This window comes from Lepidochelys kempii, chromosome 8, assembly GCF_965140265.1.
Source record: "Lepidochelys kempii isolate rLepKem1 chromosome 8, rLepKem1.hap2, whole genome shotgun sequence".
Lineage (NCBI taxonomy): Eukaryota > Metazoa > Chordata > Testudines > Cheloniidae > Lepidochelys > Lepidochelys kempii.
In genome coordinates this window covers 18350027-18376144 of record NC_133263.1, presented here as the reverse complement: position 1 = coordinate 18376144, position 26118 = coordinate 18350027, and the positions used below count along the sequence as shown (strand labels likewise).

General features: G+C 40.3%; 1 protein-coding gene across 10 annotated transcripts in view; it reads right to left on the bottom strand.

Annotated features, from left to right (window-relative positions):
- The window catches only part of TCERG1 (transcription elongation regulator 1), a 56138-nt gene that overhangs the window by 9700 nt on the left and 20320 nt on the right, over nucleotides 1-26118 (bottom strand). For all 10 annotated transcript variants that reach the window (XM_073355734.1, XM_073355738.1, XM_073355736.1 and 7 more), the window contains 8 exons: nucleotides 19958-20046; nucleotides 14840-15000; nucleotides 13018-13084; nucleotides 11406-11541; nucleotides 10062-10151; nucleotides 8532-8650; nucleotides 6187-6337; nucleotides 1288-1452 (listed from right to left, as the gene is read on the bottom strand). In XM_073355734.1, the coding sequence (XP_073211835.1) occupies nucleotides 1288-1452; nucleotides 6187-6337; nucleotides 8532-8650; nucleotides 10062-10151; nucleotides 11406-11541; nucleotides 13018-13084; nucleotides 14840-15000; nucleotides 19958-20046 (978 nt within the window). The remainder of the gene's footprint in view (nucleotides 1-1287; nucleotides 1453-6186; nucleotides 6338-8531; nucleotides 8651-10061; nucleotides 10152-11405; nucleotides 11542-13017; nucleotides 13085-14839; nucleotides 15001-19957; nucleotides 20047-26118) is intronic.

The window sequence follows — 26118 nt, the reverse complement described above, 5'->3', positions numbered from 1 at the left end:
CTTGCAAAAATGCCCTAACACTGGCTTACAGGCAATGTTAGCAATGTTGAGAGCCACAGTGTATACAGGGTGCTGGCTGGCAACACTAAAAGCTAATCTTGCTAAAGATTTTATTTTGTGAACTTAAAGTGGAGGAAAAGCTCAACAGCGGTATTAAAAATCCTGTGCTTTAAAATGTCAAAGACCATTCAACCATTTGTATGTGGCTATTGTAACATCCTTAAAGAGACATGCCTCAACCCATCCCATGGAGGAGAAATCAAACCTCAAAATGATTGTCTGAATGATGAAGCTATTCAGTTCAAGTACAACAGATAAATCTTGTGTCCATCCCACCTCTTTGGGACAGATGTTCCCCTCCTCCGCTCATGCACATGAAAGCAAAGGAGTGAGCTGAACTGCATGCTGCTTTTGAGTCCCCCAAAATCTCATCTTGTAAAAATAAATATTCAAAACTAATACAACTGAAAGAAGGAGAGGGGAAAGTGATGTTGTCTGATGGACCGTGCACTAGACTGCTCTGTGACCTTGGACAAGTCACTTCACCTTTTTGCTCTCTATGTAAAATGGAGATAATCCTTTCTTTATAAAGTGCTTTGAGATCTATGAATTAAAATCTCTATATAATAAATAAGTGCTATTAAGTGACCATTGCCAGTTTGGATCTTCACTGGATGGGAGTTGGGGAAGGAAACAGGTCAGAGAGCAGCCACTCTATAAAGCATGCTCCCCGATGTTGCTGTGGAAATTAATGCTAGTTAAACTATTTTTAACTTCTCATTCATAACATTAGCTCCTTGAAGAGGCAGGTAGGAACATGAAACAGAAATGGAAGAACTAATGGAGGCACTGCATATGAGTCAACTGGAGTTCACTTGAAAGGAAACCACATGAAAGAAGGAAACCTCTGCTAGTCTGGCTGGGAATATGTGGCTATGAAAAGGAGCTATTGCAGGCTCTACCCCTATCTCTGCCTGATGAATTCTCTCAAGTACCTTTTCCACTCCCCAGGTTTGTGCACACTGGCAGAATTAGCATGGACAGCGCTCATGCACTGTAAACCTGTGTCAAGGGATGATCTGGGAGATTGTGATTAACAGCTAAAGTATATGACTAAGTATCTAGCTATACCTACAACTAATAGGAACTAGGAAATGTCTGGCTGCATTCCACGTGTATCACTACAAAAGTGATAGCATTACTAATCTCTGAAACTGCTTAAATATATTAACAACAGTGTAGACAACAGTGAAAGTATTATCCAGCACTTAACTATTACACACATACCTTAGCTATTTTTTCAATGTACTGTTTAAAAAGGTCTTCCCTCTGTGAAGAGCTATCCACTGCTTTGTAACGGGGGTCAGTCTCTACTTTGTCCTTCACTTTGCTCCAGCGAGACTGACTGTCTAAGTGGTGATTAGACAGTAGTTCAAAGAAGTCCATTTTAATCTATTTTTACATAGAAGATATAGGAAGAAAAACAATTCATGAATAACGGGATTCCTGAATGTTTGGAAAAATAGAAAAAGAGGCAGACTTACCTCAACGAAGCAAACTATATGAATTTTACATACTAGAACATCAAAATCACTAAAAGTATATTGAATTTTAGGGTTCATTATCTCTAAAATCCACTTTGGGTATACTTTTTGTGAAATATATTAAAACAGAAACACTAGGAAGACTATCAAAATCTAAGATTAGCTGTATACCTTAAAGAAATATTCATCCACACACTTAGTTTTCTTGCTCTACTCTAATTTAAGCTTTCTTGTTGAACTTTTAAAATACAATCCCTCCAACTTCTATACTGCACAAACCAGTATTTCAGGGCATCCATGACACAGTAGCTAGTTAGATTTTAAGCAGAGCCCTAATTAGGGAGCGCAAATACCCATGGGTTCATGCCTCAAGTTTACAGTGGATGGAGGTATATACAGTATCTGCGATTAAACAGTAAACAGTACAGCGATCTCCTGTTTAAGATCAATAGTGGGATTTTAGTTACATTTCATTAAACCTTTTTTAACTGAACAAAGATGTACAGAACTTAAGCAAATAATGATTAAGTCTATAGTCTTAAGAAGACGGATATATTCAAAAGTGTGCCCATATGCTGTAATTCAGCAGTTACATTTAAAATATATTATTTAAGTATAAACAAATATTTGTAGCTACTTTTAAAAAATGGAAATGGCATGTTACAAATAATAAAACCCTCAACACTGAACATAGCTACAACATTAAGGCGGACTAATAGATCTAGTCCTACACTAACTTTAGACCTCAGGACAGAAGAGCCAAATTAGTGATACAACATCACATCAGCAGTTGCAAGGGCAGCTACAGTACAGTTGGTAAGGGTTTTTAACCCTGGGGTGGATGTTCCTCCATGTCCCTTTTGGGATCTTAGGATTTTTTCTTTAATTCCCACTATTTCAAACCCTCAAGGCCCTGGCATTTAAGCCACCATCTTTCTGAATCAAGAGAACAAGCCTTCCCTTGAGAGGCCAGTTGACATCACTTGTTGAAGGGCTAGAGCCCACTGAATGGCTCAAAGCACTCTCTACCCAGGGTTAAGCATGCTGCCTTCACAGCACTACCAAGCCCCGGTGGCATAGGAATAAAACCATAACTAGTTCCTTTGCTGCAGTAGAATACTATTACCTAGCTTGGGCTGGCTTGGCTATATATTTTGCACTCCCCCAAAAGTCTCAGCTCCCACATACAGAAGTTAACAATGGAAGTTGAAGACTAATGTAAGGCTATCGAAGTGTGTGCCTTATCAGCTAACTGAAATCTTCCAGCTCTCTTAAAGTGACATATATATATATAGTTATTACCACATATTAAAGTAAAATGAAGATCAGAGCCAATATTCTGCAGGCTTCCCCACTGATGAACTTGGCTCTTGACAGTGTTTTTATTGCTTAGGTTTGTAAGAATCTTTATGGACTTCTCCTGTGCTATCTCAAGACAGGAGACAAGTACAGTAGAGATTAGGAAACAACTCCTTAGTGTTACAGTGGAGAAGTTTGTAACTCTTCACCTACAGTACTGTAAATCAACCTTAGGGTGCTGAACAAGATACAAAGCAAAACCTTTTACTTATTTTATAAAATGCTGTATGTTGTTCCAGAATTGATCTTAAATAAAACATGCAAGCAGTATCAAGATACGAAGCTTTCTAAGCCATGAGCATTAGGAACTTACATTTAAAATGTAAAACAAGGAGTTCTCAGATGTTACTACAGAAATCTATAAAAGTAAGGGTATCTTATTGGTCAAAGTGTAAACAGGAGCACTCTTTTGTAATATATACCTACAGAGACAGCATTTCTGCTTCCTTTATATACTGGTCACTGGCTATTCATTAATCCATTCTGAGAGCCTGGTGAGAATCCACAATATGCAGTGGTTCCTCTTACAAGGAGAAAGGGGACTAAAACACTGCACAAGCAAAGCACAACTGCAAACAGTAATACAATGGCACGAGCTCCAGCTCAAGAATCAACACAACATTTTTCCCTGTTACTACAGAAACAGTTAGCTGTCTTCCCTCCTCTCCTTCTTTAAAGCCAGCATGATCTCACAACCTAGTACTTTTTCTTCAGTCAAGAAGGAACAGACATTGTCTTAGCTGACTGTTCCTTTACTACGGGTCTGTTTAGTAGTAAATGGGAACCTGTAGCCAGTAGCTTTCTTCCCTCAGAAAACGCAATGCCGTTTTTAACAGTTCTAACACAGAGGCCAGTATAACACTGTTTCGGCACCCAAAAACGTCCTTGGTTACATGCACATGGCACAAGGCAGTGCACTAAGACAAGCCACCTCAAGTCAATAGGTGGGGCAGGATATTAACAAGCCATTAATTAAAACAATAACCTGAGAAAATTTTGTCATCTTGCTATGTAAGGGCTTAAGATGTTGCCAACTTAAGTGTCCTGAACTGAGAAAGAACAGAGTACATGCCTAAACTAGAGCAGAATGGCAGGTAGATGGCTATTAATATAGGATAATAATGGTCAGATGGAACAAAGTTAATGCACTAACCTTATAATCTTGGCAAAGTGAGTATACATATGGCTGAGACTTCAGCTTACACTGAGTTTGTTGGCCTTTTATGCTAGTTTTCTTGCAATATCTATTTTGAGGAAAGGCCAGAGGAAGACAGGAAGTGTTCTGGGTCAGTGTGATGAGAACTTGCAGAAAAGCTTCCATGTTACCAACCCATATTACACTTGATTCCTTCATTTCTTCACCTTGAAAATTCACACACTGAGCCAAACTTCACTCACCTTACTCACTTGAATAGTACCTATGGAGTTCCACTTACTCATATGAGTAAAGGTGGGCAGGATTTGACACATTACAGTAATAAAAAGGACTGTATGACCACATGAAAGAGAGGCTCCCATGGCACTGTTTAGTACAATAAATCTCAACTGAAATCAAAACTGTATTTCAAACCCTTACTTTAAAGATTTCTGTGAAGAGCTTACCTTCTTTATACAAAATCTTTGGATTTTTAATATTGGCTGAGAAAGCTTCACTTTACAATTTAGCGGCCTTATTTTATTTTATTTTACTTTTTTTTTTTTTTTTAAAGAAAACAAAAATAAGGCTGAAAATACTGCAGGTGTATTTAGAATTTTTTTTCAGTCAACACATTCTGGGCACAACTCTCATCACTTCACAAGGAAAAACTAAAAAAATGTAAAGTACCGGAACTGCGGGAGGCTAAAGTCACCACACAGAGATACCAATTCTTTCCTCACTAGGGAATCCCATAATACTTTGCGTGTCAGTGATTGACAGCTGTCAGACTGAACTGATTGACAGGCCGCACAGCACATAACTGTAAAGTCTATCCACTTGTTATAAAACAGAATACATAAAATGGTTACAAAAGGCTTTTGGAGAAAGAACATTAGTTTCAAGTACAAAGAGAAATACAGTCTTTCTTCTTTTAACTTGTCTAATTTAGAACAATCATGCAATATTAAAACTAAAAGCATTTACATCTCTTTACACTTTCAGCTAAACTATTACTATGATGCAAAAACAGTGTTTTTAAATTCCACATTTGTGGTTCAAATACAGTATGTAAAAGTTTAGGTATAGTTTTCAATTAGATTTCATTAGTTTTCTCTGAAAGCATAATCATTTATTGAAAATATCAGCAATAGAATAAATGTAATTTAAAAACCAATAATGCATTAAATTAGAGGAATCAAATTCTTTACTTTGGAAATATTTATCCAAAATTGCCATTTCAATTATTAAGGTATTCCAATTCTTGTATGCCACAGCATTTTCTCTTCTACAAGTGTCATGCTACTCTCTCACCACTGCTTCCTAATAAGTGGACTTTACACTAGCTCTGTTTTACAAGATAAATGTTGGAGATTTTAAATGTCAAAAATGATTAGGCTTCAGAGGTTATTCTTCTCCATTCACACAACACACAGGGACATTTAGGAAAGAGGCTGCATATTCTGATGGTAACACTATTGATGCCACCTCCATAGCAGTCTGTTTTCCCAGTGGTGAGCACTTGCTCCTGAGTATTGACATCGCAGCCAAATGACATTTGGAATTCATTAATCTTTAATAGTCAACCTTTAATTCTGATAAGCAGTAATTTATATTTAAGGTATGTTTACTGAAAGATTAGAAAGTCACTCAAGTGCTACCTTTTAGGTAGAAAAAGGAGACAAAGCAGCTTTTTGAAATTTAAATGGAATAGTCTACAAAGAATTCTGAAATCTTATAGCCACCACTGAGAGAAGAGGAAGGTAGTGGCCAGTTCTGGATTTTCTACCCAAAGAAGACAAGCATCCTTTTCATCCTCCAGGATGTCACCTTTTTTTTAAAAAAAAGACAAATATCATTCCAGTTAAAAAAGCATGATGTGATTTGTGGGGGTTTTTTTTGTTTTTTTTTTAATATAATAAACGATCAGTATATTTACATTTACTAAAAGTTGATATACCTGCAAAATTAATAAGATTAATTTAAAAGGCCTTTAAAAAAAGCAGTAGTCAAATATTTGTATTTTTAAAAGCTGTAAGGCTGGGGAACAAAAATCTCAGCGAAAAAACACTGGAAACCAAGTACTGGCTTTCTTCCATCCCATTCAAGCTCCCACCACTCACACCACTGGAACTAAAACCACCTTACCTTCTCACCTCTGGTCTTCGAATCTTCTTTTTCCTTCTTTCTTGCCGCTGTGATAAACTCGTTAAACAAGGCCTCTCGATCTTTCATCTTTTCAATTGCCTTGAATCTCGAGTCTTTAGCATGCTTGGCTGCAAATTCACTAAAAGTAGCTCTGTAACAAAATGGCAAGTGAATTGATTTGTTCGAGCTATCTTTGCTGTGAAGTAGGTTCAGCAGAAAACACCATTTCTTCTGCTAGCTCACGTGCCAAAATACAATTAAAAAAAAAACCCTCTATTCTCACTATGCAAATAATTGATCAGTAAACTACAGAAAGGAGTTGGGTTAAGCAGACACAAAGAAGAATATTGTTCAAGACTTGCACTTATATTATCTGTGCAGGTGTGCAGGTTTAGGAAAAAAGATTACAATGCAACCAAAGAAAATAAATTTACTTAATACAATTGTCTAAAAAAACCTTAATTTTTTGTGGATTAACACTGTAGTCAGCCTGTCCAGATATTTCACGGCTGTGCGATCTAAAATTGACATGCACTCACTTGCAGCCAAACTGTGCTAAGACTGGGAAATTCAACATCTGGTGTTAGTCAATGTAGAACACTGGATAAATTAATTTTCCTGCAATGAACATTATATAGTTTAACCTTATGACACAAAAAGTTGGGATATTTTTAACACTATGAGCAGGTGCAGTAGTGCAAGGCTTTCCACCCATTATCTCTATAGCATTTTCTTTACAGTTCTCTCACCTCCAGGGCCAGATTCCAATCTCAGATGTGCAGTAAATATAGTACTGCCACTTACCTCGAAAAAAAACACTACTGTGCTTTTTCCAAGATCTGATGCAAATCTGGCCCCAAGAATACGTGAGACACTTATAATCATACGAATGTGCTCATCACAGCATGGAAATAATTAGACTTGGAAAATCCCGCCTACCGTTGCTGTAGGGTAAATTAAAACAAGAAGAAAATTTGATAGCTTGTTCAAAAAGATTAGAAAGTGAATGTACAGCTATACTGAAGAACACGAGCTGTATAAAAAGAGTGGAATACAAACTTGAGCATGTTAGACTGGGATAGATGATTTTTTTTAAGTAGTTGACACCCATGGAAGTACAGCAATGCCTTAGACAAACAACTGCCACTAGAAGATGAAGGATAGGGTAAAACAAAACATGAACTCCCTCATCTGGACATTATATTCTTCTCTCCCATTTTTATTTTTTTTCTGTGCGAAAACAGTGTTTGTCTTGGTATACATAAACACTCGCAGAGATAACAGTTTTAGTTTTTCTTGGGTTGCAAAGTACTAAAGTCAATCATTCTGAAGGAATATTTAGCACATCCATTAATGTATTTTAAATACTCAAAATCCCACAGCTGCCAAAAAATGTAATTTTACTGACAACTTCCCTTATTGGGTGTCTAAAAACACTGCTGATTGATGATTGCTTTTACAGATGTGAAGTCAATTACGCTGGTTAACCTAAAAAGACTGCATATGCCAGCTTCCAGCACATTTCAATGTATGTCACTGAATCCATGAAGTTGAAGTGAATCAAATGAACCGTTGTTTTAACATAAAAGAATTCCTGTCTGATCTAGGTTAAAAGTGACACTGAAATACATCTAATGTAAAATATAACGCTTATAAGCTATTAAGTGACATAAGGATGGTTATGAGCTGTTTGAGCGAGAACTATGAACGTGGGCAATTCAGGTACCTTGGCACCATAATCTAGAATATCTAGTATCCATGCTAAAAACACCAAAACACTTATTGCAATAGATACCCCGGGATGGCATAGATTCATTGTGATTTTTATACTGCAAAATTAATATTGTCTGTAATACTGTGTACACTATCTACACATCCACAAATACACGATATACACTTATTCATTGAAGGTAAAAAAAACCAACTAAACAAACCCAAATACGTATACTGTGATGTTCTTCTACAAGGAAAACTTCTCACAGGCCAGTACGATCCACAAAGGCTACAAGAGCTACATGAGAACACTCAGAAAAAAAAATGAGCCCGTTCTCACCACCCAGCCATGTGCTGGGGATTTTTTCACATTCTGAACCAGTGAATTAGACTATATAAAACATCACAAACCCCAAAATTCCAGCACTCTGTTGGTTAGGAAGCCTATAATCATGCAGAGGAAAATAATACATTTCAACAGGCCCAACGTTTTTCTAGAGTTCATTTCCCCCTTCTTTTACAGTTTTGAAAGAGTAAGGAGCAAAAGGGGGGTTAAATTGCCCTACTGAAAAATAAAATGTATTTTGACCTGGTAAAAGCTTTCACATGTGAATGTGAAATACGCCACCTACCTTGGATTAAACTTTGCTTCTTCCATCATTTTCTTGAAATCCTCCTTGGCCTGCATTATTTTGTTTTTTTTTTCCTTGCGCTCTTCTTCTGCTCTGGTCTTCACATACTGGTCAAATACCTAGAGAAATACCAATCAGACATAAGATGTACAAATTTGGAGCCATATTATCATCCCCTATGAAGGGAAGTAGGGAAAGGGCGAAGGGAAAGAAAACTTCATGTGTTTTAACTTGCAGAGTTTCCCCAAATAGTCTGTGGAAGGGTATGCCTGCTTTGGCCCAGCAAACTGGCAGATCTGACCTCATATTAGTAGAGAAATCTCACACTCACGGATGGTCTCTGTATGACCCCTCAGGGCCCGGGCCCAATATTTATTTCTCCAATTGCAGGACAATTCCAAAGGAAGCCATTTTACCATATCTCTCCAAGCTCTGCTAGTAGATGTACCCTGGCAGTACTCAAATACCCAAAATAACCAATACCATTTCCCTTTCATTCATTCATTCTTTATATATATAAGTAGTCAGGATTAGGCAAGATGCCCATGCTAATATAAAATGTATCAGTTGTTAGGGGGAAAGGAGAAGTTCTGTTCTCTTGTAAAGAGGTATCGAACAAGAATGGATTAATAATTCCTTCCAAAATAATGGGGGGAGAGTGTGTGTGTGTGTGTATTACACACACACACACACACCATTATTTTGGAAGGAATTACTAATCCATTCTTGTTCGATACCTCTTTACAAGAGAACAGAACTTCTCCTTTCCCCCTAACGACTGATACATTTTATATTAGCATGGGCATCCTGCCTAATCCTGACTACTTACACTAAGGGATTAATTACCATTATAATAGAGACCATCCATTTATGCAACACTCACATATTTGCATAGCAACAGTAATGTAGAGATTGGAATTGCTTCTATAATACACTCAGAATCCATTCCCAATGCATGTATGGGAAGTGGTGTAATACATTAGTATTTGTCATCATATGAACATTTCCCCCCCATAACTTGTTTGTTAACCTGAGACTTATTTGGAGGATTTAAATATACTAATATAAAAATAAAAAGTTGAAACATTTCTGGGTAGTATGTTAAGAAAAGGGACTTATTCCTCTCCTAGGCTTTTCAAGTTTTTTCACTTTTCTTCCTTCATCTGGGGAAAGGATTCCTGGACTGAGCCTGCCTTATAATAAAGCATGTGCTTGAATTTTTCATTGCTCAGATTTTTAATGTGTTTGTTACTCATTTTATTAATATTTTGGTGTGACAATGAAGAGGCTCTCTGCTGCACCTCTTTTTTGGCAGCCACCTAACCATATATAATTTTCATTGCATCAGGAAATAAATCTTAGCATCAGAGAAAGTACCAGCTTCTGCTCTTTGTTGAAAATAAAGCATTTAAAAAAAAAAAAAAAGACATTTGCAACACAGGTCCCCGAAGGGGAGGTTTTAAAGAACTATACTTTCAAAGATTATTTTTAATGATGTGTGTCTTGAAGTTAATTAACCTTTCCTATTACCTGTTTCCTTTCTTTAGGATTGAGAAGCAAGTACCGAGGATCGAAAACTATCTTGTGCAGCTCCTTCTCCCAGGTTGAAAAGGCAGAAACCTTTAAAAAGTAAAAAATAGACAGGATTTTGCCTGGTAATTAAGTTCCCCTAAAGATACAAAGGTTGTGCGTTTTGCTTGAAATCTACAGGACACCTGTTAAAAAGAAGACATAACCGAAATCCATCCTGAAGTTTTCATCACTAATAGATGATAAGCGGTGGGAGGTTAGCATGGCAAATTTCCACACTAATTGGCTCTGAAAACTTCTACATAATTACACAGAAGTAACACACATCTAATTACTCATTAAAATAACCACTACTGCGTGGCATTTAAAAATCGCTACATCAGAAGAGAACCTTCAAGCTTTGCATTTTGATTTCCCATGACTGCTCTGTTCCTTTGCTAAACATTCTGAGTTTTTAAATTAAAAGTTACTCATACACAAATGGATCTTTGTATTGAAAAAAATGCTATCTGTAAGCTGATCTCAACGGAGCTTTTTTGTAATAACCCACAAAATGCCACTGCTGTGGATCAAACCAAAAGATGTACAGGCATCACTTCAAATTTGGAACCTCTTCTCTTTTCCTAGAATGATAGCAATGTTTATATGCAAGTCAATGCATCTATAAAAGTCAACTGGGATTGAACAAGCCTCAAACTTAGTTTAATTAAAAAATAAATGGCTAGTTTTCCACATTAGCAGAATAGTCTAAGGAAAGATGAGGCGAAACTTTTTCTCCTTTCAACTTGTGATTATGGGAAGATTTTAAAAGAACAAACAGGAACGAGGTGCTCAACTCCCACTGATTTTCAATGGGTACTGGGTGCCTAATATGACTTTTGTGGCTCTGAAAAGCCTCCACCTCCCTACCTATGTTTTGACCTGTCAATATACGACATACTTTTTTTAAATAGAAAAAAAGTCTTTGGGGCAGGGATTTATCCCCTTCTCTTTGCTGTACATCAGCAGCACACTGTTGAAACTTGAAAACTAACATCGGAAAATTAAATATAAAACAAAAACTTGCTAATTCACACTGATTGTGGCTCAAAGAATTGGGAGGTATGAAAGGAAAAGATAATTCATCACAGAATATTTGGTTCACTTATTTTGACAACTTAGCTCAGTTTTAATTATTTAGGATAACTGATGATTTTAGTAATCACAGCCCCTAATCATATTCAATCTTTCCTCAGAAGTGGAATGAGATTGCTTTTGTGTGTATGAGAATTATTAGGCTTGCAAATTAGCAAAGTAAGAATTAACAAGGTTCTACTTTATTGCCAAAAGGATAGTTCCTCTGACCCCTCTCTCTAGCAGCATATCCTTGAACTGTTTCATTCGCGCCTCCAGAGGGACAATGGCCCTCTCACGTGCAGCTTTAATTTCAGCTTCCATGGCAGCCTCCTTGTCTGAATCAATGTCTTTGTTGTCATCTTTCCTGTAAAAATGAAACATCCTCTTAAAAGTGATGTTAACACTGCAGTTAAGAAATCTAACTGCATCACAAATAGAACAGAAATTTTAGATCATTCCAGCAATACAGGCTTGTACAAACCACTGCAAGAGGTTTGTCAAAGACTGAAACATCAGAGTGAATAAACACAAACAAGGCATTCCGATTTTAAGTACTATAAAGCGAATCACAAAAGAAAATGTAACATCACTAGAAAGAAAAGTAGTTTTATGGTTAAAAGTTTAATCCATCTTTTGTTCTATACTCTATTTATATTCTATCTCTGTCAAAAACACCAGGCTCTGTTTACTGAGTTAAAAAGGACATGATTGAGCAAGATTATAACATTTATAATGTACATCAAATTGAGTTTAAGGAGGGAACTGCCAAAAAAATAACCCCACCAAATAATGCACGTTGTTAAGACATTTTTCAAAAATACACTGCTCCTCTAGGGATATTTAGTGAGACATTCTTAGTTCCCAGAAGCATTATTCTAAATTCTCGCAGTCATAACCAGGGACTACCTCATGATTACATCAAACAACATAAAATACCAAGATGGAAGTATTCAGAGTAACAGCCGTGTTAGTCTGTATTCGCAAAAAGAAAAGGAGTACTTGTGGCACCTTAGAGACTAACCAATTTATTTGAGCATAAGCTTTCGTGAGCTACAGCTCACTTCATCGGATGCATACTGTGGAAACTGCAGAAGACATTATATACACAGAGACCATGAAACAATACCTCCTCCCACCCCACTCTCCTGCTGGTAATAGCTTATCCAAAGTGATCACTCTCCTTACAATGTGTATGATAACCAAGTTGGGCCATTTCCAGCACAAATCCAGGTTTTTTCACCCCCCCACCCCCCGCCCTTTTTCAAAAACCACACACACAAACTCACTTCTACTTGTAACAAGGCATATAGCTCTAGGAACAATAAAATTTGCCCTGGTTTTCTGTAAATCAAAGAGAGCAAAAACAATCACTCATGATGTTATAGCACAGTCAAAACAGCCTTTTTATAGAAAAACTCCAGCTCAAAAATCCATACTACTATCTTTTTTGGGCAACAAAAACTTGTGCAAACAGAGTGAACACAAACTGGGCAAATGAGTGGCATATGCTAATGCCACGGAACTGTATAATGTAAAGACAGCTCAAAATGCTCCTGAGGGAGATCTGGCTATCACAGATAGCTTCTATCACAAACACACATTTATTATTTATGACTTCCACAGAAGATGGAATTCTCTCTCAACACGAATTCTATCCAGCTCTAAAACCCTCAAACTTAGTAACATTAGCAAGAAAGGTAGCAGAAATCTAAAGTAATCCTGTTCCGTTACACCCACGCAATCCCATTGCCTTCAACAGGGTTGCATTAGTGCTGCTGAGACCAGGATGGAGCCTTCTAGATCTAGACTAAGTCCATTTAAGAGTTTAAGATTAACTTACTTCCGCTTCTTTGTTTTAATAGGCTCATCATCATTTGTTTCCTCTGCTGATTCATGATCTTCTTTAACTGTAAGGTAAATTTCATTAACAGTCTTCTAGATGAAGTAAAGAAAAGTTCACAACTTATGCCTGAAGCTTCTTGCATACTATATAAAGCTGCCTGATCACAATTTTAACTCTCTATTTTGAAAGAAATTAGATGCTATTCTTCATTCAGTTTTAGAGAAATATCATCAGAGATCGGTAATTTTTGTCATTATGGCATTATGCTTAACTCTCCATCTTTAATTATCCCTATAAATCAGATTGTTACAGCAAGCGCCAACACCCTGGTTTTGTAATATTAGCCACAAAACAATTCTCTTCCATATTCTATTTTCCATTCATTCAACAGAAGGGATTAGTTCTTATGAAATCTGCTAACTAATTACATTTAAAATCCCTTTCCCATAACAAGATTTAAGAACTCTATTTTCATTGGTGTTTTATACACTTTTTGCCAAAGCTTGGTCTAGCATGCAGAAAATACAACAGAACCATAAATATACAAACTCAAAATGCTGAACTCATTCATTTCAGTGAAATTAAGTAATCGAACTATCATCCCCAAACCCAGCAAGAAGCCCAGGGAACTGTATAGGTGACCCACTTTCCTCCCCCCGTGGATCTGACTGTAGGACTGGGGCGCACTTTAGTATAAGTTGGAAGAAAACACATCATCAGCTGTTATCAAACAGTGGGCCACCACTCCACTTCATTAGGATCACCAGGGAAGAAAGCTGCAAGCGGGAACTCCTCAAGGGGTGCTGGAGCCCTGAGTCCCAAGCCCCAGGCCTGGCTGAAGCCCTGAGCCCTGTGCCCTGAGTGGGGCTGAAGGTAGAGGGTCACAATTCTTTCTAGAGGGAGGGTGGGAGGGGGTCACGATTTTTTTCTTTTAAATCCAAATGGCTAGCCAGCAAAAAGTTTGAGAAACACTGCACTACATGATTTGTGGTCAGTTTTATATTTTAAAGGAATTAAACATCTAACTCACATTTCCAAAAAAAACTGAGGCTAAAACTTGCCTTTGTAAATGCTTCATAGAGCCCATTTATATCTTCTAATTTCAAAGTAATATTTTGCACTACTGTTTTTAGAATTAAATCATCACCCTTATACCTCTCCTTCCAAGAACAACCTTCCCCCCTAAATGTGCAAGTCTATCATTCTTGGATGATATATTAGAAAATATGCCCAAAATAGTCTTACTTCAGTAGTTTCCTAATGAAAACAATGCTGCCTAACCTCCAGAAATAACCAATTTCTGATCTCTGCAGAATTTTATTTCAGTCAACCTTAATTTAATCCCTTCTTTCAATGCTCCAGTATTTTACTGTCTTATCTTTGTGATTAGATCTTTGTCTACTTTTTGTTGGCCTGAAAATCTATTCGTTTCCTATAATTTTTTTAACCATTTCTACCTTTCTTCTCAATAAAGACTGTTTATTCCTTTAGTCTGTTTTCATACATATTTTCTTTTAACAGACATAACATTTCTCCTGTCATTAACATCCCCTTTATTCTCTTGGGCTTTCTTTCTAAGCATTTTATATATCTGCAATTTACTATCTCAATCAGCTTCTTAATTTAGTTGTCTCTGATTTCATAATTACACCTCATTTTTCAAAGTCGGCTTACAGTTCTATCACTTATTTTTTATGCTCGTTTTGAAAATAAGCACAAAATGGAGCTTGTGTGAAAGGTTGTTCATCGTCTCTCTATTAATCCTATGAAGGTGGGTGATGGGGAAAATGGGGACTAATAATGATGATTTTCCTCTTACTTTGTTTCTTTCCTTCTTCCATTCCTTTTTTGTGAGGAGGTTCCTGAATAATTTTGTCCACATCAGCTCTTCCAATTAAGTCCTCTGGCCGGTCCCACATAGAGAGACGAGTGGTTGGGTTGTAGAAAAAAACCCGCTCATCACCAGTCCATACCACACACCTAAGAATTTTGAAACAGAGAATGCACATGCACCAAGTTCAGTTTTAGCTATATTCATTTTATATGCCTGCTTTATAACACCCATGAGAACTGAAAATATGAAGTCACCCAGAAAAAAGACAATGCTTTCTAATGTTGCCCTGCAAAGAATTTAGATTTCTAATCTATTCCAGCTATTCACTATCCACTTTACAGAAACAGAGGAAAACAAACTGATGCTAAATGAATGATACTGCACTTCAACAGGGTTAAAAACCCACACACACTCACCAATCACCAGTAGAGAACTTTCTCTGGCAAGTGGCCTAAAACTTTCAGTTTCTGCAGAATGTAAGTTTTCATTAAAAAATGCAGCTTTATAATGTTGCAAAGCTAACCTTCCAAATGAGAAGCAACACAGTACCATCCTACTCACTCAGCAATAGAGCTGATATTCTGCATTTGATACTACTGCTTTCTCAACCAGCAAAGAGTAAAACTGAAAATATTAAAGTGTCACTGCTACTGATCAAAACCCTGAGGGGGAAGTAAAACTGACTGGAGCCTAGTCAATTTTCATTCTGCAGCTGCTGCTTCATAAAACTGTATGCAGCATTAGAGAAGCATGAGGAAATAGCCACAGGGGAAGACATTAAAAAAAACCCACACACCAACAGATTGGAAGAGTTGAGTTCTGTGGGAGAGAAGGGGAGCCACTTCTGAATGCATCTGTCCTCTAACAAATCTGCATTTGTTGTTTCCACCAAATGTGTAAAAGTCTAACCTGAACTACATCTCCATATAGGAAATAATGTGCCTTGTATTATTTTGGTCTAGCTCCCATTCATGTGATTGATTTTCTGTTCTGGTGAGCTTGCCTGCTACTACGCTACAGGATACCAGAATGTAGGTCATAGTCAGGTCAAGGTTATATTTAACACATAACTGCAAGATGTATCTATTTTCCCTGAAGAGAACTGAAGGACTGGTTTTCCCTGGTAGTTTACATAATAGGCCTCAAAGCTCAAAAATCGAATTTTACCAACATGTTTACCAAAAGACAGAGAAAATCCAATACCACTCTAGAAAAGTATTAGGTCTAGAAGTCTGAATCAGATATTAGTACTAAGGAACCTTCTATCTCCTCTACCTTGATAAAGTCACCAGATGGGAAAATTCAATCCTTACACTGCTGTCTGAAATTTACAGACCATGCTCTGAAGTGAAAACTGCTGCTTTACTATGTTAGTGGTTACAGAGGTAGCCTTAGATAGAGACTTGACTTTAATTGTTCTAAGACCCAGGTATTAAAGAGACATCAATGGTTAAACCAGACTTGCAAAGAAATGACATTATTAGGCTCCTTTATTTAGGCACAAAGAATGGTTACTTATCTCATAGTAACTGTGGATCCTCAAGAGGTTATCAGAGGTTCTCAAACCATGGTCTGTGGACCATCAGTGGTCCGCAAGCACCATTCAGGTGGTCCGCTGATAGTTCCCTCTAAGGTGCACGCCTGGGTGGCCGCACACAAGAGAATGAAGGGCCACCCACCTAATTAGTGGAGCCGTGCAGGCGTGACTCCACTAATTAGGTGCCTGGACCCTGGAGAAGATGCACATGTAAAGAGAGGTGGTGATCTTGGGGGGAACAGAGGGTAGGTGGGAGGGGACAGTGGGGTGAGAAGATGGGGTGGAGGGAATCTGGGACATGCAGGGCTGCATCGGCCAGAGAAAGAGGTGAATTTACCCGGCTCCGGGGCTGTGGCTGCTGGGGAGAGACAGCCCTCCTTCCCAGCCTAAGCTCTGTGGCTGCTGTCGCGGGGGAGACTGCTGCCCCCCCGTCTTTCCCAGCCGCAGCTCAGGGGCTGCAACATTAGGGGAGAGAGGGCACATCCATTGCATTAGAAAGGTAAGACTACTGATATTGAAATATGAGTGGTATGCTTTTATTTGTAGAACAAAAAAGCGTTAATTAAGGGGTTTTTTTATATAGCGCTTTTATCCAAAGCATTTTACAGTAGTTAGCTAATGGTACAAACAGCATTTGGAAAGATCATTAAGTGGTCCGCCGAGACCCTCAGCAATTTTTAAGTGGTCCGTGGAAAAAAAAAGTTCAAGAACCACTGATCTAGATGGATTCCACTCTAGGTGCATGTACACCTCATGCTCATGAGATCAGATTATTTTGCCAGCAGCGTCCTTTAAGGCCACATCCGTGCTCTAGATGGGGACACATCCCCATACCTGAGAACATAAATGGTGGCGCAGGCCCAACCAACCCTAAGTTCCTTTGCCAATACAGAATACCAGAGGAGTAGTACTCTGTAGTAGCAGGGTCAGGAGGGTGGATCATGGAATCCATGTGGACAAAAGTCTCAAAGAATCACAGTTCCACTCTTGGTGACTAACCAGCAGTTGCCTGTTTGCTTGGAGCTAGGTACTAGAAGTCGTACTTAAAGAATGACTGTAAGACAACTCCACTAAAATGGGGATAATTTTTGGAACCATCTACCAAAGAATAGTATCTTGTAAATGTGTGGACTGAGTTCCACATGGCTTCCCTATACATTTCAGAAATAGGTACATTCTTCAGACAGGCAGCAAAGGTTGCCTGAGCTCTAGTGAAATGAACTCTCATGTGGCTAGAGGAATCTCACTTGGCTAGCTTGTAAGAAATTCTTAACTGCTGGAGACCCGTTTTGATAATCTCTTTGAGTATACTGCCTGGCCCTTAAACCTATCAGCAAAGTCCCAAACAATCTAGGTGTGTTCCTAAATGTTTCTGTTCTGTTAAGCTAATATGACAATGCCCTTACTACATCAAGAATATGAAGTATTGCATCCCCTGGGGTTGATGAGGCTTGGGAAAGAAGACCGGGAGAAGAATACATTGGTTCATATGGAACTCTGAAGCAACTCTGGCTAGGAATTTGGAATGAGGTCTGAGAGTAAACCTGTCCTTATGAAACACTATATAAGGGGGACCTTCCATGGGGGTCTGAATCTTCTCTCCCTTTGAGTTAGTGTAAGGTCTTCTAAAAAAGAAGGTTTCACTGATAGGTATAGGGAGCAGGTTGCTATTGGCTCACAGGGGGGGATCCATCAACACTTAATATTACACTTAGGTATCCCAAACTGCGTGAAAACGATGAATAAGGCCCTTTAGAAATCTAGCCACTCGAGGGTGCAAAAATACAGTGCAGCCATAGATAGGAGGGTGATGAGCAGATATTGCTACTAGATGAACACTTTATGGAACTACCTGAAAAATCAAGATGGTTTCGAAGTTAGTAAATAGTCCAATTTTGCTGAAATGGGTGTTGCTGAAAGAGATAGAACTGATGCTGAAATGTTCACAAAGGAAACCTCTTCCATTTAGCTTTTAAGTCAATATTGTTGAGAATTTCCTGCTTTGGAGCAGAATGTTCTGAACTTCAGCCGATTTGCTCCTTTCAGTGGATGTCACTGGATGTGGCCCGCAGGCCATAGTTTGCCCACCTCTGATCTAACCCCTCAAAATGGGGACAGAGGATGTTGTCTTGTGGGAATAAGGCTGCGTACTCCAGGACGCCTGTACTCCAGTACGGGCATAACCAATAAGCATATGGCTACTACACTGGTGGACACAGGCGAATAATGAGGGCCTGTTCCCTGTGGGCATACCTACACCGCAATTAGATACCAGCAGCTGACCCGAGCCAGCTGATTTGGACTCACAGGGCTTGGGCTAAGGATCTATTTATTGGCAGTGTAGACATCCAGTCAGGCTGCAGCCCAAGCTCTGGGACCCTCCCACCTCAGCGTACACATATCCTCTAAGACCCATGCCCTTCTCCTGCTCAAAAAGTAGTCTCTGAAGGAATAGCTGCTGGTAGCTCTGAGCCTACTCTCTATGAAAAAAGTTAGTAAAAAATACAAAAACAATTGTTTTTGTAGCTAACAGTCAAACTAAAAGTTAACTATGTAACAACTATACTAACTCACCACTAACTGTCTACAACAAAGTCGTACAAAAGCATGACTTCTGTAGGGGTTCTCTTGCTGCCGCAGGCAATAAGAAAGAACTGAGACATGCTTGGGCCTACTCTTCTCTCTAACTCCTTGGACAGCTGGGGGTAGGTGTGCCCTCAAAAGATGCTGATGGGCAAAAGAATCTGATCTCCCATGCACTGGGTATATGTGCACCAAAAATGGAATCCTGTGGACAACCACTTGAAAAAGAAAATGTTAAAAAAAGAAAAAAATCCACCAAGCAGAGGTACAGAGGTTTTCCCACCAGATTTTCTAGTCTGTATTGTGTATATCCACCATATATTTTAATCATATCAGGAAGCCCCTTTGGAATACTGTGTATACATTTCTTGTAAATGGCAGACAGCTCCTTCCAATGGTCCCCATGATTTTCTTTCTTACAGTAGGTTCTCTGATCTATTATTTCACAGCATGATTACTTTCATATTAGCACACTGAGCAGCAACAATTCCAAACTTAAGGGCTCCAATGTGGTTGACAGATATACATCCAAATGTCAAATGATATTCCCAAACTTCCTATTAACATTAAGATCTACAGACCTTTGTCCTTCACAGTCCTATTTTTGCTCCCAGAGACTAGGCTTCATTACCCTCAATTTAGAGATCTTGCAATAATACTGTTAATATTACTTTGAAGTTTGAAGTATATTTCATTTAGGATTTCAAACAACTTTACAAATCTTGAGCTCCATTCCCCTTGTAAGGCAGGTACAGCGTTGGAACCATTTAACAGACAGGTAAGAGGCAAAGCAAATTATGTAATTGGCTCTAGGAAACACAGAGAGTCAGTGAAAGAGCCAGGAAAGAATTCAGGAGTCCTGACTCCCAGCCTCCTGTTCCAACAACGGAGCAACACTCCTCATCAACAACACATTTCCTGCAACATACTACAGAGAAAGGAATTGGAATACCAAAGGTGTAGATTGGGAGTTCACTACATACCATGGGGTTCCAGGAATAGGAGTAGTTGCAACTGGTTTTGCTTTCTGAGCTGCTTTTTCTTCTTCAGTCATTTCTTCCTCTTTTGGTTCCTAGAAGGGAAAAAATAAAGGTTGTAAGAGTCTGCCATGTTCTCTGTTCAGCTATTTCATTTATATCCAATTGACAGTAATGTGGAATCAAATTTATTTATTTAAAATAATGTTAATCAACAGCCTCAATTATATTCACAGAGTTTAAGGCAGGAAGAATCTATTAGATCACCTAGTCTGACCACCTATATATCAAACGCCACTAATTTTGACCCAGTTCCCCAATTATTGAGCCCAATAACTTGTTTTTGACTAACACAACTTTTGTTTGGCTAAAACATGTCTTACAGAAAGACATCCAGTCTTGATCTGAAGACTTCAAGAGATGGAGAATCCACCACTTCCCGTGGTAGTTTGTTCCAATGGTTAATCACCCTTACTGTTAAAAATTTGTGCCTAATTTCGAATGTCAGTTTGTCTGGCTGCAGCTTCCAGCCACCAGTTCTTTATATGCTAGATTAAAGAGCACTTTAGTACCTGGTACTTTCTTCCCGTGAAGGTACTTAAATACTAACCAAGTCACCTTAATCTTCTTTTCAATAAGCTAAAAAGGATTGTCCTCTAAACCCTCTCACTGTAAGTTATTTTCTCCAGCCCTCGAATCATTTTTGTGGCTCTTCTGCACCCTCTCCAGTTTTTCAACGTCCTTTTTAAGATGTGGACACCAAAATCATACATAGTAAACCTCTATCATTCTCAATAATGCTATATGTTGATATAAATATCATCTCCCTACTCATTCTCACTTCTCCCCTTGTCTATACAGCCAAGGATTACATTAGCCCTTTTTGCCATAGCATCACACTGGGAGCTAGCTACATTGAGTTGTTGTACACTATGACCCCTAAATCTTTTCAGTCACCCCTTTACAGGATAGTCCACCATTCTGTAGATATGGCCTGTGTCCTTGTTCCTAGATGTATAAGTTTGTATTTGGCTGTATTAAAACACATTTTGTTTGGATTTCCTGGTGACCTGGCCCTTTCTGATTGGTCCATATGATCATTATCTACCATTCTGCCAATCTGTGTCATCTGCAAATTTTAGCAGCAGCGATTTTATATTTGCTTCCAGATCACTGATTAAAATGCTAAGTAGTGTCAGGCAAAGTACCATGCCCTTTGGAACTTCATTTGCGTCACCACAACTGATTGATGATTCCTCACTGATGCCTTCTTTTTGAGACCTGTCAGCTAGTTCCTAATCCATTTAACATGTTCCATGGATATACTGTACTAATTAGTTTAATCAGAATGTGATGCAGTACTAAAGACACAACGTGGATGAAGCAATATCTTTTATTGGACTAACTTCTGTTTGAGCATGAAAGCTTCTCTCTTTCACCAACAGAGCTCCTCAGATCCCTCTAATGTCCTGGGACCAAAACAGCTACCACAAGGCCACACTAAGTCAAACATCTTACAAAATAAGTACACTACTTCTTTGAAGTTTATCAACCAAACTTGTAATACCTCAGAAAATGAAATCAGCCTTGTTTGACAAGACCTACATTCCATAATACTAGGTTTATTGGCATTAATTATATTACTGTCCTTTAATTCTTTATTGTGTTCCCTATCAGTTTTTCCACTATTTTGCTTGGGACTGATGTCAGGCTCACTGATCTGTTTCCCAGGTCATCCCACTTGCCCTTTTGGAATAATGGCACAACAGTAGTACTCTTTTAGAATAGTCTATAATTTCCACAGTATTTCAAGATTTATTAATAATTAACATAAGCAGTTGAGAGATCTCCCCAGCCAACTCTTTTAGAAGTCTTTGAAGTAATTTATCCAGGCCTACTGATTTAAGAATGCTTATCCCTAAGAGAAGTCATCTAACATCCTCTTCAATTACTAATGGGCTGGAAAGTACCTCACCCTCACTTGATATGACTACATCTTGTGTGATAAACTCAAGACAGACAGCTGCGGGGGGGGCGGGGGACAGGGGGGGGGGAAACAGTCCCAGAAGGTTAAAATGCCCTTCTCCCTATCAACTGAGGAGTGGTAACTACAGGTCAATCAGGTTCAGCTGAGAAGGGGTTACCAGTGAATCAATTTGGATCAGCTGAGAGGGAGTTACCTGAGGTCAATTAGGATCAGCTGATTCCAACTAACGGCTGCCTGAGACCTTTTTAATCCCTCCACTATTGGGAGAAGAGGGGAGGATGAGAGAGAGGAGGAGTCAAGCTGCCAGGAGCAGCAGGACAGCAAGCCTCACCAGGAGGGGAGGCTGCATTCCCTCCCATAAGGGAAGAAAAACAAGCCCAAAAGACTGGCTGAGAGAAGGAACAGACTGCCCCTCTGCATCTTAGAAGGACTGTTTTACCCAAGCCCATCTCACCAAGGCTAAAAACAGCTGAGGCTGGTGAGATCGAGAAGGTACCTTGCCACACGTTGTGTCAGGGGCAGGACATGTGAGCGAGACTTTGTGGCGCACCATCTCAAGGCAAGGTATATCACCCCAAGAAGAAGAAAAAAAAAAAATGGAGGAGTTAGTGAAGGCATTGGTGCAGGCCACCGCAGCCCAACAAGAGGCTACCAGGGTTCAGATGCCTACCCAGCAGGAGTCAGTGTGAATACAGCAGGAGACTAATCAATTACTGATGAGCCAGGCAGCCCAGGATCGAGCCACCCTGCACGAGGTTGTAAACCAGCTAAAGGCCCTGACCACTCGGATGCACGGCCCCCATAGGACCTGACCCCTGCAGGCAAGCAACTACTTACAGAAGATGACAATGTATGACAACGTAGATGCATATCTCCTCGCGTTCGAGAGAACGGCCCTGTGGGAGGCCTGGCCCCAAGACCGGTGGGGAAGTATCTTTGCTTCTTTTCTGTGTGGGGAGGCCCAGAAGGCGTATTTTGACATGACAACAGAAGCAGCTACAGATTACCCCCAGCTGAAGGCGGAGATCCTGGCAAGGCCTGGCACGATGACAGCCATAAGGGCCCAGCGGTTTCACGAGTGGAAATACTGGGACAGCAAAGCGCCGAGGTCCCAGCTGTTTGACCTGATCCACCTAGCCTGGAAGTGGCTGCGCCCTGAGACCCATGGCCCAGAGAAAATTGGGGAAATCATAGTTTTGGACAGGTACATGAGAGGGCTACCACCAGACATAAGAAGAGGGGTCAGTCAAAATGATCCCTCCTCATATGACAAGCTAGTTGTTCTTGTAGACAGAAACCTAGCAGCCCAAGAACCTTCTCAGACCACCGGGGAAGGAAGGCGTCAGAATAGGAGGCAAGTCTCTGCACTGAGGGTCCAGGTTGCCGTGGCCCTGGGAAGAACTATGCAGGGGAGGAAGAGGCTGAAGAACAGCCAGAGATTGTGGAGAGACTTGGGAACTGGGGGAGGAAGACTCGGGGGAGGGGGGGATAAGGCCCCAAACAGCCTGAAAAATAGAGGGCTGCCCCAAGCAGGGTACAGATGTTAGGCATGTGGGGAAATAGGGCATATAGCTGCCCAATGCCCTAACCTAGAAGAGCCCATGCAATGCGACCTGGGAGATACAGGAGGACCATACAACCTAATAAATCTAGTAGGGGTTGCAATGGTCCCTCATCGGTATACTAGACCAGTTAAAATGAATGGCATAGAGTCCACTGCGTTAGTGGACTTGGGAAGTGCGGTCACGCTGGTCTCGGGAAAGCTGGTCGGGCAAGACCAACTATCTCGGGCCAAGTGCACAGGAATATCCTGTGTACATGGGGATGTCAATTACAACTCGACCATCCCGGTAAAAATAGAAGTCCGCGGAAACCCCACTAAGGTGAAGGTGGGAGTAGTCCCGAAACTCCCCTACCCAGTCCTCATAGGACAAGACTTCCCAGGGTTTGGCAGCCTACTCCCCAGAGAGGAGTCAAAAGACGGTGATAACCCTGAGAGCAATGTGATGACCCTGATAGTTAGCACCCCCCGGCCTTCCGTGAATTTGCCCAGGATTTGTTCTTTCCTCCTGGGAAGCCGAGGAAGACATGGCGAGAAAGGAGGGAAGATAAGGAGGGAAATGAGAATCTTGGCCCAGAACCAGAAGTCTACACTTGTAGGGGAAAGAGTTGGCCCAACTGATAAGGGAACTATGCAGGCTTTTGACGAACCCACAGCCGGACTCAGTTCCCCGAGGACTCCCCCCGAGAGGGAGATGGAAATATTTCCCCGAGTTTGGGCAAACTGGACCTTCACTGGAGAATTTTGGGCAGGATCAGGCCAATGATCCAATATATAACAATATTCGCAAAGTAGTAGTTGAGGTGAATGGGGTCCCTGTGGAAGGGAGAGCCAAGGGCCCAGGGCCATATTATATGATAAAAGAGGAATCTGCTATACAGAGTCGCCCAGGTCCAAGAGCAAGTCGTGGAACAGCTCTTAGTACCTGAGACGCATCAGAGGGGCATGATGGATCTAGCCCACAGCCATCTGTTCAGGGGGGGCATTTAGGGGTAGATAAAACCCTCAATCTAATTCTGCAGAGGTCTTTTTGGCCTGGAATTTATGCGGTGATCCGATGATATTGTGCCTCTTGTCCTGAATGCCAATTACATGGCCCCCAACCACACTTAAGGGCCCCTTTGGAACCTCTGCCGATTATTGAAATCCCATTTGAGTGAATAGCTATGGACCTAGTAGGGCCACTGGAGAAATCAGCCTGGGGCCATTAGCACACACTAGTTGTGGTAGTTTATGCCACTCAATACCCCAAGGCCATACCCCTACGGAACACTATGTCCAGGACCATAGCTAAGGAGTTAATCTAAATTTTTGCTAGAGTGGGGCTACCCAAAGAGATCCTGATGGATCAAGGAATCCATTTTGTGTCTAAATTAATGAAGGATTTATGTGCAATGCTCCACAGACAGATCATAAGGACGTCAGTCTATCATCCGCAGACCGATGGCCTCGAACGCTTTAACAGAACATTAAAGAACATGATCGAAAGGTTGTGAACCGGGACAGGAAGAACTGGGATGCCCTGCTGCAATACCTAAAGTTTACTATAAGGGAGGTTCCTCAGACTTCAACTGGGTTTTCCCCATTTGAGCTGTTATATGGTCACCACCCCAGTGGCATGCTGGACAATGCCAAAGAGGGTTGGGAAGAACAGCCAAACCCAGAGAGAAACATCACTGAGCATGCGTTGCAGATGAAAGGCTGGATAGCCCAAGTGCCCCCATAGTGCGGGAACACATGGAGACGGCACAAGGGGCCCAACGGATATACTACAATAGCAAAGTGATGATCTGAAAATTCCAGGTGGGAGATCGGATAATGGCGCTCATACCCACAGCGGACAGTAAGCTCCTGGCCAGGTGGCAGGGGCCATACGAGATAAAAGAAGCCATTGGAGAAGTCAACTACAAGGTCCAACAGCCTGGTCGCCAGAAGCTGGAACAGATCTATCACAAACTTGTTGAAACCTTGGCAAGACAGAGAAGCTCATGTGGTCATTGTAGGGTCACCAACCCCCAAAAGCAACCAGCCCAGCCAACTGGAAATATCCCCGGAACTGACCCCGACCAACGAACTGAAGTGATCAACACGATCAAATGCAACCATGACACATTCTCGGAAAAGCCAGGCAGGACTACTGAGGTTCACCATCACATCCTCACAGAACCTGGAATGAAGATGAATGACAAGCCATACCGGATTCCGGAGGCAAAAAGAGAAAAGATCAAGATAGATGTCAGGAAAATGCTGAAGAGTCTCATAGCGAATGGTCAAGTCCAATTGTCCTAGTACCTAAGTCTAATGGCAGTATGAGGTTCTACAATGACTTCCAGAAACTGAATGAAGGGTCCTAATTTGATGTGTACCCTATACCCAGATAGATGAGCTTACTGACCGATTGGGAAAAGCACGATTTTTGTCCACCCTTGACCTGACCAAGGGTTATTGGCAAATCCCCCTGGCCAAGGCCGACAAAGAGAAGACTGCCTTTTCAACACCAGAAGGACTGTATCAGTACACAGTCCTCCCTTTTGGTTTACATGGGGCTCCTGCAAGTTTCCAACGACTTATGGACAAACTGTTGCGTCCACATGGCAACTATGGGGCCGCCTATCTTGA